At 39.0% G+C, this 19,453-nt stretch overlaps 1 protein-coding gene across 1 annotated transcript in view; it reads right to left on the bottom strand.

The window, feature by feature from the left end:
- Nucleotides 1–1,851: 1,851 nt before the first annotated feature.
- LOC137398332 (inversin-A-like) overlaps nucleotides 1,852–19,453 on the bottom strand; it is a 334,813-nt gene continuing 317,211 nt past the window's right edge. Inside the window, exons 5-9 of the mRNA XM_068084440.1 lie at nucleotides 3,199–3,261; nucleotides 2,792–2,875; nucleotides 2,327–2,431; nucleotides 2,096–2,170; nucleotides 1,852–1,961 (exon numbers count right to left, since the gene is read on the bottom strand). Coding sequence (XP_067940541.1) covers nucleotides 1,852–1,961; nucleotides 2,096–2,170; nucleotides 2,327–2,431; nucleotides 2,792–2,875; nucleotides 3,199–3,261 — 437 coding nt within the window. The remainder of the gene's footprint in view (nucleotides 1,962–2,095; nucleotides 2,171–2,326; nucleotides 2,432–2,791; nucleotides 2,876–3,198; nucleotides 3,262–19,453) is intronic.

Below are 19,453 nucleotides of genomic sequence, written 5' to 3'. Positions count from 1 at the left end.
AGCTGCAGTAGTGAGACCAGCTCCGCATCAGCATTGAAAGGTCCACATTGAGTAGAGAATTTCATCTGTTAATCTACGCCAGTCTACAAGATTTGAAATATTGCCAAGCTACGCAGGTGGCATTATATAGCATGAGTGCAGGTCAATGATGACCGTGTGTGTTCATAAAAATCACTGCTAGATGAGTAGAGAGGAGAAAATGTATCAAGTATAAATATGAAATTTTATTTAATTATAAAGCTTGAACAAGAACTACAAGTGGTTTCAATTAAACAAAGATAAAGGTATCAGCCCTGAAGATCATGACGCTGGTCTCCTGTCTCGTCTGTATTAATGGGAGTACGCAGATAAATATCTAGTCTGTTAAGTCTCTCCATCATGGCAGCCATATCTACATGTAAATAAACAGATATTTATCAGTGTTTGTTATAAGCAATAATATATAATATATTGTTTCTCTTTTTATGAGAATTGTACCATCTCACAATCACCTTGTGTAAACCACCCTTCAGACTAAAGGCCGGGCCACACGTATCGTGTAATTTCAACTAATCTGGGAAATTCCATTCGTACGAAATTTCTTACCTGCCACACGGAGTTTCCCCACCACGGGTTCGTACGAAACTAACTTTCAACTAGCCAATCATAACGAGGTGATAAATTGAAGCCGGTTCCGTTTCAATCATTTGCTTCAGTACAAACATGCGGGTCAGATCTAAAAAAGATAACGATTTGTGAGTTTCTAGTCGCAATTCCTAATTCCTAAAATCGGTTGCGGAATGTACACGTAAATTAATTTCGGCGCCTACAATATAAGGTAACTGCGCGTTAATAAGGTCGTTTCTACGCAACTACAAAACTGCTAATGCTAGTTGCACTGAGTAGTTGTAGTAGGCTGTAACAGTTGTTGTAAATGGTTTTTAGTATACTTTTGAATAGAGCTTGTACATTGATAATATTATTACGAACTATACGTATGTACTACATTGCAAAACGGTTCTTTTGTGTGACTACAGCAGGTTTTGGCTTGCCCACAAAACCGTTTTACTTTTTCTTCTAATTACAATACAAATTTGAACCTGACTTTTCAGCAATTATTAGCCTAGCTACAAAGCAGTTATATTTCTATTAAATACATATTGGAACCTGACTTTTCAGCAAATATTAGTCTAGCTACAAAACAGTTATATTTCTATTAAATAAATCAATTGCGTCCATGGTACTACTGATTTCATATAATCGCCAACACAGTACACAGGTCGCAATCCGAGTTAGGAACTGCGGGCTAGAAACTCGCAAATCGTTATCTTTTTTAGATCTGACCAAACATGCGCAAAGGAAAACGGCCTTCAACATTCAACTAACCTTTTCAACCGACCAATCAAACAACGAGTCGTAGGAATTAATTTCAGCCGTTTCGTCCAATTCAGGATTCGTTCAACGTGCGCAACCAACGATGGACGAATTCGTCCACATTTCAATTCGTACAAATCGTTTCGTCCAAATTTCGCCAATTTCGTGAGAATTTTGTCTCGTGTGGCCCTACCTTAAGGGAAGGTTTACAAGAGATGGTTTGGGATGTAACTACTGTAGACTAATCTGCTCAGTCACTGTACAGCACTACAATTTAGCCTGTGATTCACCTGTTCATATCTACCAATTTTGAGTGATATGCTCCATTGGAGCATTTAACTACCAATAGAATTAATTACTGACCAGCCAATAGCAGCGATGAAACAAAACTCATTATATCCATTCCTCATAAGTTAATAACTAGCAAGACAAAGTAAACATGAAGGTAAATGAATACGTGTTGTTACTGATGAACAGTAAATATGTGGATATTAAAATTCAAACACCAGTTGAACTGTGTGTAAAAACTTTACCTGTTGTCATCTGATTGTTTGCTTCTTGCAGGGCTACGATCTGCTGCTGAGACTCCTCCCTCTGATTGGCCAATGCTACAACAAAAGTAGAATCATGGCTCATATACTGCTGTACACACGAAGGTAAATGAATACGTGTTGTTACTGATGAACAGTAAATATGTGGATATTAAAATTTAAACACTAGTTTAACTGTGAGTAAAAACTACCTGCTATCATCTGATTGTTTGCTTCTTGAAGGGCTACAATCTGCTGCTGAGACTCCTCCCTCTGATTGGCCAACTCTAAAACAATAAAATCATGGCTCATGTACTGTTACTACTATGAGACTCTACTGTAACAAAACTGTTACTTACAGTTAATGCTTGTGATTGTACAGCAAAATTCCTCGGGTATTAACTATCATTTCTCTACAGCAACCGACTAAAGATATAATTTACCTGCTGTCTTGCGATTATCTGCTTCCTGAAGATCTGAAATCTGCTGCTTAGACTCCACTAAGTCATATTTTAGTTTGGTCAACTCCTCCCTCTGATTGGCCAACTCTAGAGCAACAATAGAATCAAGGCTCAAGTACTGGTACGGTTACATCATAAAATAAGAAGCAATAAGCAAATGGAACATTACAATTAGACAGCTTTATTCGCAACTGAACCAGAGTTAACCCTACCCAACATAACACTGAACAAGGTCAGCTGACCAGCTGGTAAGTAAGACAAAAGATAGGGGATGAGTCATCCTAAGCTATTTATAGAGCACTAGCTGTACATGTCTGGGCAGGAACATAACTGAACTCTAGTGATAGTGCATACATATCAGGTACTACATACAAAGGAGGTGTATAGATGTCATCCATATTTTATGACAAGAAGAAAGACCAGTTTAACAGAAAATAAAAAAGTTACCTGCAGTCTTGCGATTATCTTCTTCCTGCAAGGCTCCAATCTGCTGCTTAGACTCTGCTAGCTCCTCTCCCTGATTGGTCAATGCTTAAACAATCATATGATAATAATAATATAACAATCATGGCTCATATATTGAGGATATGTAAAAACATCAATATTCTGTTAACAACTATAGAATCATGGCTTATGTACTGTTACTACATGCGAAGAAGATATAGAGAAACACAAGAGGATAGACTCAGAACTACTGCAAAGAGTTTATGGTGAGGAGTGAATTAGTTTTGGTATAAATTTACGAATTAACACATTTTTAAAAAACTAAAAAGAAATAAAGTTTTGGAGAAAGAATATTTTCATGAGCTCAGGTACTGTTGTTCCAGTAACAGCTTAAGAACTGTAAATCCTACCTTTTGATTTTTGATTGTCAGCTTTGTGCAAGGCAGCGAATTTTTGGTAAGTAGCTGAATGGGCTACAAAAAAGTGAAGATAACGACTTCATTATAATAAAAGAATCAACAGACAAACCATCTTATGAATAGGAACCCTTCCCCTTACTTATTATAGCCTCAGGTATATGTGGAAGGAGGCAACTGGTGCTGTGGGTGTAATGTTAATACTACTAATTAAAACTATTTGAGCAAATGTAAAAATATAGCCTGAGAAACTAGTTCTAAGAGTTTATGTTAGGAGTTATTGCAATGAGAATCAACTAGTATGGCTGATAGAAACAAATATTATATAAGTTCCTACTGCATTCTTGCCTAATTCCTAATGCGCTAAACATTCCTATTGCATGTTGCACTTATCTTCTCTAAGGCTACAACCAGGTGTATGGCATCAGTGAGTAATAGACTAAGAACTTGCCATAAAAATGAAAAAAACTTTTGAGTACAAATTTATACAGCCTCACACTAGTCTCATGCCTTTTACCTACTACTATTATTCTAGTAAGTAGCTCATGTTGCTATTCAAAACCGTAGTGAGTAATAAGAATATTCATGAATCAGGAGAGTTCAGCTAAGTGCTGACTAATAGCTGCCACAAGGTGTTGAGCTGCTAACATCACTTTAATCCTATTAGTTTTGAATAAGGAACTAAAATACGCAGACTATAATTATCCAAGAGAGAGCGGAGGTGATGAGTGATTAGCAAGGGCTGAGTGTTGGCTGAAGAGAAGAGGCTGAACTGACAGTATTTAATACAGAGACAGAACTGAACTGCTTCTACAGCCCACTGCAGTCTCTATGCAAGGAGAATGTAGATGGAATTCCCCAGGGTATGTTTATAAAGATACCCTGGAGACAAGCATAGAGTTATTCAATAGAGTAGTACAAGTGAGTAGCTGGTATCACACTGTATAATAATCCTACCTGCTAATGCTGGTTGCTTCCAGCTCTTAAGCAGCTCTACTGACTCTTTCCTTCCCCCAGACTCTGCAGCCTCCAGAGGAGTTCTACTGTCTATGTTCTTTACACTGAGGAGAGCAGAAACTTTATCAGGAGGGATGGAGGTCAGCATAGACTGTGGGGCTGCTGTGTGTCCCCAGTAGGCTGCCCAGTGCAGTGCTGTGCTCAGGTGGTTAGTCTGTATGTTGAGCAGGGAGACTCGTTGCTCTACTGACAGGCTGATCAGTAGAGTCTCTACTATAAGTGTATATCCTCTCTCTCCAGCCACTGATAGAGCTGTGTAACCCACTCCAACTTTTTCAGCTATCAGCTCATACTTTTTACCAGAAGATACAGTGTGAAGTATGAGCTCTACTAACTCTCTATGTCCCTTCCATACAGCCCAGTGCAGAGCTGTATATCCATACTCAACCTTCTCAAACAGCAACTCATCTGCTATTCCTCTCAATGGAGTGAGTAATAGTTGAGCTACTACAGGGTGGCCCGAGGAGATAGCCAATAGCAGAGCTGTATACGACTTACTATCTCTGATAGTGGTTATAAGCTGAAGTAGCTGATCAGGAAGGGTGGTTGTTAGAGCAGCACTAAGAGAGGTAATGTCAGGAGCTCCGCTAGCTCTAATATATTCCTTGATCCAGTGCTCCATTGTATCCTGTAAAATACTCCACACATTAAAATATGATAGAGAAAAATGAAGACAAATTGTGACTCAACTGCTGACTCTGGGTGAGCTGATGACTTATAAAGCTGCCAACCATAACAGAGTCGCTGCAGATCACGGGCTAGCCGGGTCACGCAAGATTTTCGCCACGCACATACAAAACAAAAACAACAGGGTAGACACACTTTTCGCGGTCTTCCGCACAAATATTCAAAAATACTAAAAGATGTCAATTCTATCGGCCAAACACAACCTACTAATAGATGAGCAACCTATTAATGTATCCGAATACCTCATATAAAATAAGCCAACCATATTACATAATGGTTAATATCCACTTTTTCTCTGGAAATATGCCTGCCCGCGGTTTTTGGCCAAGAATAACCAGGGTTCATTATACACCAAAATGTTTCTCACGGGTTTCGGAGGTAGCCCGTTATTGGCATTATCGGGTGGGTCCATTGCTCCCGTACCGAAACATAAACTATTTTTAAGCCAGTCAAATTCAACTGCGATCAAAACAGAGTTTGCGGTAAATTCAAGCGGACGAGCATTTGGGTATTGTATGGTTGTTGAACTGTGTTGTGATTGGCTTATATTGTAGCCTTCATTTGGGGCCGGGTCTTTATATGGACACCCGAACTTAATTTACAGTACGGGCTACCTCCGGAACCCGTGAGACACATTTTGGTGTATAATGAACCCTGGTTATTCTTTGCCAAAAACCGCGGGCAGGCATATTTCCAGAGAAAAAGTGGGTATTAACCATTATGTAATATGGTTGGCTTATTTTATTTGAGGTATTCGGATACAGTCATAGGTTGCTCATCCATTAGTAGGTTGTGTTTGGCCGATAGAATTGACATCTGTTCGTATTTTTGAATATTCGTGCGGAAGACCGCGAAAAGTGTGTCTACCCTGTTGTTTTTGTTTTGTATGTGCGTGGCGAAAATCTTGCGTGACCCGGCTAGCCTGTGCTGCAGATGGACCCTGGATATTCACAGAGTGTAAAAAGAAGACTAGGAATATGATACTCAGAGCTGGGAAATCAAGCATCAACACTCCTGCTATTTGCTCTCTTATGTGATAAACTAATGGGAATAGACTCAGTAAAATTTTAACAATGACAAATCAGGAGACAGCAATAAGATTCATACAGTCTCCTACTTTAAACACTAATTTCCTATAAAACTGGTGAATAAATACAATCAGTGGCCTGCAGCTGATTCTGACCACAATAAAGGCAAGAGAAGCAGTTAAAAACTCCAGTTTCAGAGCTTCTCATCATATCCATAAGAAACATATGACATATTTACAGTAGGAAACGTTTACAGGTACAAAAATGACTGAGGAATGAAACCAGAGCCTCCTGACCTAAACTTAACCTCACTAGAGGATAGACTCTATGAGTCTCCTCAGGGTAGAGAGTGGTAGTCTCAGGTCAGAGTCATATTATAATTACACTGACTCAGTTTCTCTTCTCATCTACTCTATTATTCCCACTAATTATAATACCAACAGACGCTAATATAACAGTGAAGTTATACTTACCTGTAGGTGCTCTGTAGGTGATATGCTTGCTGGCTGCTCCATGTCTTTTATAGCTTGAAAATGTCTCCGCCCTCTCATTCAACAATCTGCCTCTTGATTGGCTGAAGCAAATATAACTTATCCAATTACAGAATAGATTGCCACCCAGTAATGACAGTGAACAGTTAACCTTGTAATAATACTCAAGAAACAATATTTAAATAATTCATCATGTGAGTCTATTATATACTGTAGACTCCTTTCAAGAAATATGTAGTATAAATTTTTGTTGAAACTTGCTTATTTATAAAAATGTATATTTTTATAAATAAGTAAATCCAACTTTTATATTATTCTATCTTACTACTTCATTGCAAACATAAAGCTTTGTTCAGGCTTGCTAAAGTTAGTCAAAGAAAGGAGGTTATGTTGCTAACAAAACTGTAAATGTTTTATTAATGAGCCCTAATTTCTGAGCTTGACACTGCTAAAAAACTAGGGTAGGAATGGCTACTGCACCAGTTTGAAAGGCACAGATGTTTTTTATATTAAAACTTATAAAAAGTTTAATGAAGTTTTACAAAGTTTAAGAATATTAAAAAGCTTTTTGCCCCTCAAACTTATGAAGTTTTCTGCTAACTCATTGACAAGTTTGAGCAGCATTTATAACTTACAATAGTGAAGTAGTTGTGCCAAAGTCAACCCGATACTTGAATCTGTTATGATAATTCTGGTTAAATTGGAGCATGAGTGGGCAAACAAATTGATCCCAATGAGCACATTGTATAGGGTTGAAGTAAAAATATATTATGCTTTTAATATACAATGTCCATGAAAATGTAACACAAATACCCCAATTCCATCACAATGGTGATAATGCCTGACTCCCTATTTTCAAATGATATGGACGTTAAAGAATAAGTTTGATTAGTTGATGATAATTACTGGAGGCAATCCTAGCTGAAGGTGTGTACCTAATCCAGTTCCATTTTCAACTTTCAAATCCCACCGACGGTGATGAGAACTTTGTGTGATGCACAGTAACAATGCAATTACAGTACAGATGCTTGGAAAACCAGCAATGTCAGTTGACCCGCAATATGAATTTAATACTAATGTGTGGTTGCTGAAAGAATGGGCATTCACAGTATGCATGAATGTCTGGTTTTCAAGTAATTACACGTATATCATGGAAGCAAATGTGCAACAGATTGCAGTGGGCACTACACAGTAGGAGCTCACTTGTGGTAGCAGTAAATTTCTACTGGGCATCAGAAGTTGTAACATACTGCCAAGTTACAACGTGTTACGCAAAACACTGTAATGTCACAGGGCAGTCATAAACATAGATGTAGCTCATCAGAAACAAAGAGAGATGAATGTAGATAGTAGTAAACATAAATGTAACCATCAGAAAAAAAGAGACGTGAATGAAGATAGTAGTAAACATAAATGTAACCTACCAGAAACAATGAAAGATGAATGAAGAGCGTCGCAAACATAGATTTAACCTATCAGAAACAATGAGAGATGAATGTAAATAGTCGTATGATGAGAATGATTGTAAACTCTTACTGGCTAACTGATTACAGTCAATAACTCAGGTTGGGTTTTGAAATAATTGATTGATACAAGATACATTTGTTGATGTAAGGGGTGATGAGTGTAGTTGATGGAGTTGTCTACTCTATTTTGCCAAAGTAAATGTATTACGGTCTTGAGTTAAACTAACACGGAATTATCTTCTCTATTGCTAATAGCAATACACAGCAATAATGTCCATGTATTCACACTATTTCATTTAAAAATAGACTGAGTTATTAATCGTACACAAAACTCTGCAATAAAATTCAATCTTTAAGTATTTTGCTTTATTAATTTCTGACCTTTTTCCTACTTTCCTTATTTCCTTTATTAATTTGTGGCCTGCCTTCCTGCTTTTCTACAGAGCACAACAAGTACAAGATGAACTCAGTGGGTAACTACAGGAATGTTATTCAGAACAGAACTTAAAATACCCAATATAATTTTATTTATGCAAATATTTATAGAGAAAGTATAGCTCAGTTGGTAGGGGAGTTCGCTGGTGACCATGAAATTCCAGCTACCACTGCTCCCTTTCCTAGCTACCCGGTAGCTGAACCAGGACAAGACTGCGATCAATGGGCTACTGGTTAAAAGGATTAATTGGACTCGGTCTGATAACATGAACCTAATGGAGTGCTAGTTTGTGAGAAAACTTAAGAAGTTGGGTAGCATCTGTGAATGGAAACTTGTCCTGAATTGTCTCTGACTGCTTAACAACTTTTTGTATAAAGTAACAATATAGTCAGGAGACAGATGATATCAGAACTTGAGGTGGATGCAGTCCGAGAACGGAAGGCTTATCGGACTTAAGAAACCTTTACCAAAGAGGAATGTGTGTCTAAGTACACCATGGATAGGATGCATACCATGACTTGTGTTGACTCACTCATTGATAAAGACATGTACATTGAACCTGGTACACTTGATATGAGGAGTGAGAGTGCTGCTACTGACCTGATGGTGAGAATTTAATGTCGACTCAAGATCCTCCAATTTCTGCTGATTTGTAGAGTTCTACAATTATTCTTCTTAGCATCTCTTTTACTGCCTGGTACCTCCTAGCAAGGTCACTGCAATGTGCACTTAATGAATAGAAATGTACGTACTATGTTCAAGTGTATGACATCACAACTATCCCAGACTCTGGTAATTACTGATAGTAGAAAAGAGAACGAAGCATGCAAAAACCATCTAATCGTCCTTAGGAGACAGATATTGACAAATAACAAGTAAACATTCACTCATGGTCAGAGTTGGTAAGGACGAGTGAAGTTCAAAGAGTCGCAAGAAATTTAAAGTGAGCTACCAAAGCAGTGCAATCACTAGAAATGAATAAACTGGAATTTGACTGTTCAATGAGATTTTAGTTAATTGCAAAAGTGTATGCCACAACCTTGCTCAAAAATATGGAGTTAATGAGGGCTAACAATCCACAAATTTTGTAGATAAATGATCTGCTCGGATTAGCTAATCATTAGTATCAAATGTGTCTTCAAATTTAGAATAAAACAAAAATTGAAAATGCCAAATTGCAAAGAAGGACACAGGCTATAATACCATCACAGGTCAATTACAAACAATAGATATCAACTGGTAGAGATATTTCTGTGTTTCTCAATGCACATTTATTAGGAGATCTTTGAAACATCGGAGGTAAGTTAGCAGATTTATTGCATCCAAAAGGTTTAATCTCGCTCTACCAAAAAAATAGCACAAAATATAGATGACAAGGGCTAAATAAAGATAAAAAGGGCTAAACTAATCTTCCGAAAATTTTGATGAGCCATTTGAAAATACACTGCAAACCTCTATGTGAACGCCGCCTCCAGTTGATTTCCACTACAGAGGAAGTGTTGAAAAATAGAGCACCATGGCATTCATTTAGAGGTTTTACGGTATTGTAGAATAGTAGTGTACATATATCTCTGAGCTTTATTCACACCCCTGATGATTTCTCATGGCATGTAGAACTGTCAGGGAACTAGTATTAATAATTACTATTACTGTAAAACTTCTATTTGAATGCCATGGTGCTCTATTTTCCTACCTTTACCAGATACTTGCGATCAGTTAGATAGAGGTGGCGTTCAAATAGAGGCTGGCATTGTATTTTTCAAATAGATCGCCGCAATAAAGAAAGAAAATTTAACCTTTTTACAGGCGAGGTGATTTTCGCCTATATTTTGCACTCGCCTTCAGGCGGAGCGACATTAACTCTTTTGGATGCAATAAATCTGCTAAGTTACCTTGAACTTGTCAAAAATCTTTAAATAAATATGCATTTGAAACCCAATAAATATCTCTACAAGTTCATAGCTATTGCTTTTAATTAATCTGCTGATATGATGGAATTACGGCCTGTGCACTGCTTTGCATTTTAGTACAGCTTTATATTTTTTATTTCACTGTACATTTGAAGGCATGTTTTGATTTTATAATTGTATTTAACAATGTCGTACAAAATTCCATTGCACTCATCGTTATGTGTACTACAGCTTGCAGCCAAAACTAGCTTTATATGCGCAATAGAAGAGCAGTTGTGAGCATTGATCCATTGTGAGACGAGTTAAGATAAACGCTATCGAATAATATCCTACAAATCTGCAAATTTATAAGTCATGTAATAATAATTTATCAAATGCTACAAATATAAAACACTCAAGAACAAGTTACATAAATGAACCATATTTATAACAAAAGCAAAAATAAAAATTGACATTTTTGAAACAAAAATATCTGCATCGTTTGCTCGAGCAGTTGCCATCTGATCGTTGCTTTCGATGGAACAAACATCTTCTGATTGTTTATTACCTTCCACAATATCTTCTGACCTCAACTCGTCTTCGGCACTGCTATGCTAGTTAATATTACCATCCGAATTATTTTTTTGGCAGAGTATAACTTTTACGCATAGAATTTCCCACAAATAACCATAAACTTTAGAAATAAATAATGATAATTCTTTAGTCGGCTGGGCGCGAGGCAAACTTTTAGCCTAAAACTAGTTGTTCACATACCATCGTAAATGTAAACCATTTTTTAGATCCATATAAGTATCAAGACTGCGTTGAACAAAGAACTACTATTATTCTGATGCAGTTATTGATTATTTCTAAGGTGTTGCTATCAAAGTCTTAACAGATCAGAAGTGTTTGATAAGCCAATGCTAGCAGTACAGCATGGTAGTGAAGGAGATACCTATAACTGAGGCTTATTGTAAGAAAGAAAAGTTCTTCTACCTTTACAAATATAATGTCACAACTCCAGCTCCACAAATGCTAGTAGCAAAGGGTAGCAGTAAAGGAGTTGATTGTGTTTCAGTGGGGTATATTATGAAAAGAAACAAGTTGTCTTACCTATTGATGCATGATGTCACAACTCTCACTACTTCAGAATATGCCCTAGAGGAGAATAATCAGCTCTACATCGGTCTGTTAATTGAGAAGGGAGGCACGTTGGTCATGATTATTCAGAGACAGGAGAGAGAAAGGCTGATATTGGAAGAAGGCAAGAAAGAGATACAACAAGAAGGACTATCAATCACACCTCTCTCTGGAACGGGCCCTCGGTTACTATTGGCCCTGCTATACGAGTTTCTTTCCCTACAATTTAGAACACAATGATTGTTTGTCCTTTCCATACAAAATATTTCTCACCATACAACGTTGACAAGATTTCTCTCGATTTCAAATTTGGCAGCCGGTGTGCTGATTACGTTGGAATAACTAATATGTCTATATGCTAATTGCTGAAATCCTAACAACAACCGAAAGAGATATGATGCTCGATCTCGCTTAGTTTGGCGTTATTTGTTATTAATCATTGAAAAAGTGGAGCTGCAAAAACAGATGATAAATTTTTAGCCAATAAAAATGTTGAAGTTCACTAAAATTGATAAAAATACTTAAAAATTAGCTCTAAGTATGTGTTTAGTTAAATAAATCCATTAAGTTAAATTTGAAGTTCATGCTATACGTCTGCCTCGAAGGTAAAAACTTCTTACAGTACGTACTGCGCATAGTACATTGTAAAGTTACATTTTAATGCAGATCACAACCACTGATTATACCAAAGTTACTGTAGATACTTGTAGTTACAAAGGTTAACATTATTTTTGTTATAAATGTCTAAAGTGGACAATTCATAAAATTTTGATGGCTTTTACGAGGGGTTGTTTGTATTAGATGTTTTCTATGGAATTCTACAGAGATACAACAAGGAGAAAGAGCATTAGTCGAACTGGAGGGAAAGACAGGAGGAACTAGGATGAACATAGTAGCTCTGATGAGGAGGTGGAAAAGGTAGTTGAAACTTACACTTTGAAGCTGTAAGAGAGGAAGCAGAGGAGTTCAAAAAAGTTGGGATGACTGTAGACTGTGAGTCAATGAATAGTCATAGTATGGGGTGTATCTAGCTTAAGTCTTTAGTCAGTGTGGAGTAAAGTGGTCCAACAGAGATTTAAGGGTAGCCCAAAATTTCCTTCCAGCTTCTTTTCTTTAGAATAAAAAGCTGAAGGAGTGGCACATGACCTGCCCATAAACAGAAGAAAAAGATGCTAATGAATCAGGAGATATGAAATTCCCAGACTAGAGACAGAGTAGAGATACATGTACTACTTGTTTTCCTGTCCAACAGACCTGCTTATGGATACAATCAAATAAACTCTGAACATGACTGTCAGTCACTAAAATTACATGAACATAGAATAGGAACTTTAAATGTAAACATTAAAAAGCATTTTTAATCCCCTGGCAGTGCCTAGAAATACTTCTATCATCTGACTACGGTGTGTCTACCTAAGCCTTTATATGCGTACGAATATACCATATGTCATCTTATGTTCAGAGCAAGTACAGCAATATGTAAGTAAAAGAAGGTACGCCTTCCAATCTTTTGCACCTCATGTTATGGTCTTTAGAAGCACCTGACTGTCCAAGAACCATAATCAAATATATTTGATCTGCAGCCAGCCAGAGTTCTCATATGGGGAGTCTAGACAACTGTTATGGGCTTCTGTTAGGGTAAATCTCAAAAGAATCTGGATGAAGTTGTTAGACAGAAAAAGTGGAATACAGAGACTTTCTAATGCAGGACAGCATACAGGTATTGCATGTGTATAATAAAAAAACAGACATAACTTATCATATATCATAGGATAACAAATCTAGCCTTCATTGATGAAGCATTATTGCATGAACAAAAATGTCCTACTGATAAAAATCACTCAGCGAGTCGATTTAAGGAATGATAGCCTATGAACATCTGTACAGGTTGAAGGACAGGTCTGTATGTTGAAATTGAAGGTGTGTTAGTGGTACTGAGTCTGTATACTTATTTACCTGATGAGAACTTATTACCATCAGAACAAATATGTAGCCAGAGACAGAATTGAATACATTGACTCCAAACAGAGATCAGCCATATACACGTAAGTATACCTGGGAACTAAAATGTCATACTTTATTAGAAATATAACTCCCAGAGCTCTGTAGCAATAACTCCCAGAGTTATAGCTACAGAGCTACAGAGTTATAACACACACAAATAATTACAATAACATGAAATTCATAAAACATCTGATTATGAAAATGAGACAGAAATCATCATCACGATGGTTTAAAAATGACAGAACAGGGGCGTGATATGATTGGTGCATGAAATAACAAGGCAAGTGCATGACAGGACCAGTGCATGAGAATACACATGCATTACAAGACAAGTGCATGAAATGACAAGTGCATGAAATGACAAGTGTATGACAGGACAAGTACATGAAATGACAAGTGCATGAAATGACGAGTGCATGACAGAACAAGTGCATGACAGGACAAGGGCATGACAGGACTAGTGCATGTCATGATAAGTGCATGACAGGACAAGTGCATGACAGGACAAGTGCATGACAGGACAAGTGCATGACAGGACAAGTGCATGACAGGACAAGTGCGTGACATAACAAGTGCATGACAGGACAAGTGCATGAAATGACAAGTGCATGACAGGACAAGTGCATGATTGGACAATTGCATGACAGGACAAGTGCACGACAGGACAAGTGCATGAAATGACAAGTGCATGACAGAACAAGTGCATGACAGAACAAGTGCATTACATGAAAAGGGCATGACAGGACAAGGGGATCACAGGAAAAGTGCATTACAGGACTAGTGCATGACAGGACTAGTGCGAGACAGGACAAGTGCATGACAGGACAAGTGCAAGACATGATAAGTGCAAGACATGATAAGTGCAAGACAGGACAAGTGCATGACAGGACAAGTGCAAGACAGGACAAGTGCAAGACATGATAAGTGCATGACAGGACAAGTGCATGACAGGACAAGTGCATGAAATGACAGGGGCATGACAGGACAAGGGCATGAAAGGACAAGTGCATGAAATGAAAAGGGCATGACAGGACAAATGCATGAAATGACAAGGGCATGACAAGACGAGTGCATGACAGGACAAGTGCATGACAGGACAAATGCATGACAGGATAAGTGCATGGAATGACAAGTGCATGAAATGACAAGTGCATAAAATGACAAGTGCATAAAATGACAAGTGCATGAAATGACAAGTGCATGAAATGACAAGTGCATGAAATGACAAGTGCGTGACAGGAAAAGTGCATGACAGGAAAAGTGCATGACAGGAAAAGTACATGACAGGAAAAGTGCACGACAGGAAAAGTGCACGACAGGAAAAGTGCACGACAGGAAAAGTGCACGAAATGACGAGTGCATGAAATGACGAGGACATGACGGGACGAGGGCATGATGGGACGAGGGCATGACGGAACGAGGGCATGACGGGATGAGGGCATGACAGGACAAGCGCATGACAGGACAAGTGCATGACAGGACAAGTGCATGACAGGACAAGTGCATGAAATGACAAGTGCATGAAATGACAAAGTCATGACAGGACAAGGGCTTGACAGGACAAGTGCAAGACAGGACAAGTGCACGACAGGACAAGTGCATGAAATGACAAGTGCATGACAGAACAAGTGCATGACAGAACAAGTGCATTACAGGACACGGGCATGACAGGACAAGGGGATCACAGGACAAGTGCATGACAGGACTAGTGCATGGCAGGACTAGTGCAAGACAGGACTAGTGCAAGACAGAACTAGTGCAAAACAGGACAAGTGCATGACAGGACAAGTGCATGACAGGACAAGTGCATGAAATGACAAGGGCATGACAGGACAAGGGCATGACAGGACAAGTGCATGAAATGACAAGGGCATGACAGGACAAGTGCATGAAATGACAAGGGCATGACAGGACGAGTGCATGAAAGGACGAGTGCATGAAATGACAAGGGCATGACAGGACGAGTGCAAGACAGGACGAGTGCAAGACAGGACGAGTGCATGAAATGACAAGGGCATGACAGGACAAGGGCATGACAGGACAAGGGCATGACAGGACAAGTGCATGACAGGAAAAGTGCATGACATGAAAAGTGCACGACAGGAAAAGTGAACGACAGGAAAAGTGCACGAAATGACGAGTGCACGAAATGACGAAGGCATGACGGGACGAGTGCATGACGGGACGAGCGCATGACGGGACGAGCGCATGACGGGACGAGCGCATGACGGGATGAGCGCATGACGGGATGAGCGCATGACAAGACGAGCGTATGACAAGACGAGCGCATGACAAGACGAGCGCATGACAAGACGAGCGCATGACAAGACGAGCGCATGACAAGACGAGCGCATGACAAGACGAGCGCATGACAAGACGAGCGCATGACAAGACGAGTACATGACAAGACGAGTACATGACAAGACGAGTACATGACAAGACGAGAACATGACAAGACGAGTACATGACAAGACGAGTACATGGCACGACGAGTACATGACAAGATGAGTACATGACAAGACGAGTACATGACAAGACGAGTACATGACAAGACGAGTACATGACAAGACGAGTACATGACTAGACGAGTACATGACAAGGCCGGTACATGACAAGGCGGGTACATGACAAGGCGGGTACATGACAAGGCGGGTACATGACAAGGCGGGTACATGACAAGGCGGGTACATGACAAGGCGGGTACATGACAAGGCGGGTACATGACAAGGCGGGTACATGACAAGGCGGGTACATGACAAGGCGGGTACATGACAAGGCGGGTACATGACAAGGCGGGTACATGACAAGGCGGGTACATGACAAGACGAGTACATGACAAGACGAGTACATGAAATGACGAGTGCATGAAAGAACGAGTACATGAAGGGACGAGCGCATGAAGGGACGAGCGCATGACCGGACGAGCGCATGACCGGACGAGCGCATGACCGGACGAGCGCATGACCGGACGAGCGCATGACCGGACGAGCGCATGACCGGACGAGCGCATGACCGGACGAGCGCATGACCGGACGAGCGCATGACCGGACGAGCGCATGACCGGACGAGCGCATGACCGGACGAGCGCATGACCGGACGAGCGCATGACCGGACGAGCGCATGACGGGACGAGCGCATGACCGGACGAGCGCATGACCGGACGAGCGCATGACCGGACGAGCGCATGACCGGACGAGCGCATGACCGGACGAGCGCATGACCGGACGAGCGCATGACCGGACGAGCGCATGACCGGACGAGCGCATGACCGGACCAATAAGTTACATAAAAAGGCTAGTGCATGATATGACAAGGGCATGACAGGACAAATACATGACATGATAAGTGCATGACATCATAAGTGCAAGACAGGACAAATAAATGACATAAAAGGGCTAGTACATGACATGACAAGGGCATGACAGGACCATGACATGACAAGTGCGTGAAATGACAAGTGCGGGAAATGACCAGTGCGTGAAATGACAAGTGCGTGAAATGACAAGTGCATGAAATGACAAGTGCATGAAATTACAAGTGCATGAAATGACAAGTGCTTGAAATGACAAGTGCATGACACGACAAGTACATGACTGGACAAGGGCATGACAGGATAAGTGCAAGACATGATAAGTGCAAGACATGACAGAACAAGTTAGGGGATCCACTCAGCAATCAGAATTCCTTGCAATACTCACTGATGGGCTGTTGGGGAAGTCTCGAAGAGTGTGTTTGCCAGTGTACTTCAGAAGGACTTAAGTTTCTTGTGGTCGGGCTGACAACTGCCCGAGGTATATAACAACCAAGAAACTCAGGCTTTCCACCTGCACAAACAAACTCATTTCAACTTGTAAAAAGCTCCACAGAATGTAAAGTATTATGATTTTGATCATACTGAACTGTGAATCCTAATAATTTCGTTTTCTCTCATTGTTTGTTAGATGAATTGGAGGGTCAAGGGCGTTTAAAAGGCATGATGAAGGGTGCACACTGTGCAGGTCGGTCCACACACATACTGTGGACTGACATCAAGTATAAAAATAATCTTCATTTAAAGGGACCTCTTGACTATCTTGACCTCATCAAGATATTTACTCATTGAATAGTTCTGTTAAATATATTAGCTGTGAAGGTTAGTTATCACAGTTCAGGATCTAAAACATTATCGATATTCATATTGAGATATGTTTACGCATGTCAGTGATAGGCATCGTGTGTGTAACAAATGCATTTGCTCTCTGGACAAACATGTTGATCTACCTGCCACAGAAACGATTGCGTTTATGATTGCATGAAAAGGTTTATTTTTAAAGACCCTAACAGCAAATCAAATTAATTGATTTTCGGTGTGAGCATATTCTTTTGCATTTTTTTTGAATAACGATGGTAAAACACTTTCCACAACAGCTGCATAACTAGACATAGATAATCTTGCTTGTGACAACTATGTGAAGGTAACCGGTGTCAATTGAAACTGTTCATAACTCATTCTGGTTCATTTTAGCTGCCAATGAGAAATCAATCAGCTGCCAAATTACATCTTGCGTCTCTGAAAATGAAAACATGCAAGATTTTGACAATAAAAGCAACTCAGAAACACCCCATGTCATGTTCAGTATATGTGTCGCGGTCACAGAAACCATGGTTAAGTCGCAAATCACGAAGTTGAGTTATCCGACTTTTAAGTTGCACCAACTGAATTTATAATATCGGTAACGATTTTTGTAACACGTGCCTCTAGACCAATCAAAGAGTGATCTTTCTGAATCTGAAGTCAGTTTAGCCAATACAAATCTTTAAACATCGGAAAAAAAAACCTTGAAACCGTTGCTATGCTAAACAAGAAGTACTGAAAAATGGCGTCCGATAAATATAATCGTTTCTTTTTTGCCCATTTTAAAGATAACTTTGAACTTTTGGACACATGTAATGAGTACTATGGTATTCTAACTGATATCAAAAGCAGTGAAAGTAAAGGGAATTACGATGATATTTTCTTAACGATTCTTACAAGATTATTACAATATCTAATTATAAGAATAATTATTCGATTTTATAGGATTATTATCAGATTTAATTATAAGAATAATTATTCGAATTTCCAAGATTGAAGTATATAGATACCGATGGTGTGCAATATGGTACTGTTGTTATTTTTCTAAGGATTTTGTTGATAATTTGTCTGCATCCGATATCACGGTACTGCCAAGCCGTTTTTAATATCTGCAAAATTAAGTAATACATTTCCTTATAAATATACAAGTATTTCTATGACAACCAGCTAAAATCTGTTTAGATTTTTAAATTCAGCATAACCTTTTGGATATAAAAACAGAAATCTAGATAAATGTCACAACTTCTTAATATTGGTTGCTATGACGTTTTGAAACGGAAACAAAATTGTGCATTGGTTTTTGTTTTTCGAACTTTAACACCAGTTTTCTCAGAACGATGTTTTCGCACCAATGGTAAACGTGCATTCAGTTTATTGACCATAAAATCTGCTGTAATTAAGCTAGAATCAAAATTCTTTTTGCAGAATAACAGTAAGAACTTTCTCCTGCTAATGTAGATAACTCAAATTCTTACAATCTCAACTTAACCATGGTTTCTGTGATCATGACCCATATGATAAAAGTGAGGAAACAAGCAGAAGATAAAATATAAACCTGCTTCAATTAAGTTGACTGTTTCTCTATTTCTTCCCATTTTTCTTTCCAACCTGCTTTAGGAAATCCACTGAATCACCTTTTCCTGAAGATCAGTGCTCAAACAGTTGATATGCAATATTAGACAAGTGACTAAGTCAACAAGATAAAATGCCTGCCTCTGAAAATGAATAGAGATCGATAATCTGAGCTCTCATGCACTACTAAATTTACTGTACTGTACTATTTCATGTACTGTACTAAACTTGAAGCTAGAAAGACATAGGCCTACATAGAGATGAACATTCAAAGTTTTTTGCTTTCATATGTAATCATCACGGTGTGAGATGGAGTGGCATGAAATGGTATGAGTGGAATGGTATGAGATGGTGTGACATAAGCTGGCATGGTATAAGATGGTGTGGTATAAGATGGTGTGGTAC

The sequence above is a fragment of the Watersipora subatra genome, chromosome 6, assembly GCF_963576615.1.
Source record: "Watersipora subatra chromosome 6, tzWatSuba1.1, whole genome shotgun sequence".
NCBI lineage: Eukaryota > Metazoa > Bryozoa > Gymnolaemata > Cheilostomatida > Watersiporidae > Watersipora > Watersipora subatra.
This window is presented reverse-complemented; position numbering and strand designations above follow the sequence as displayed.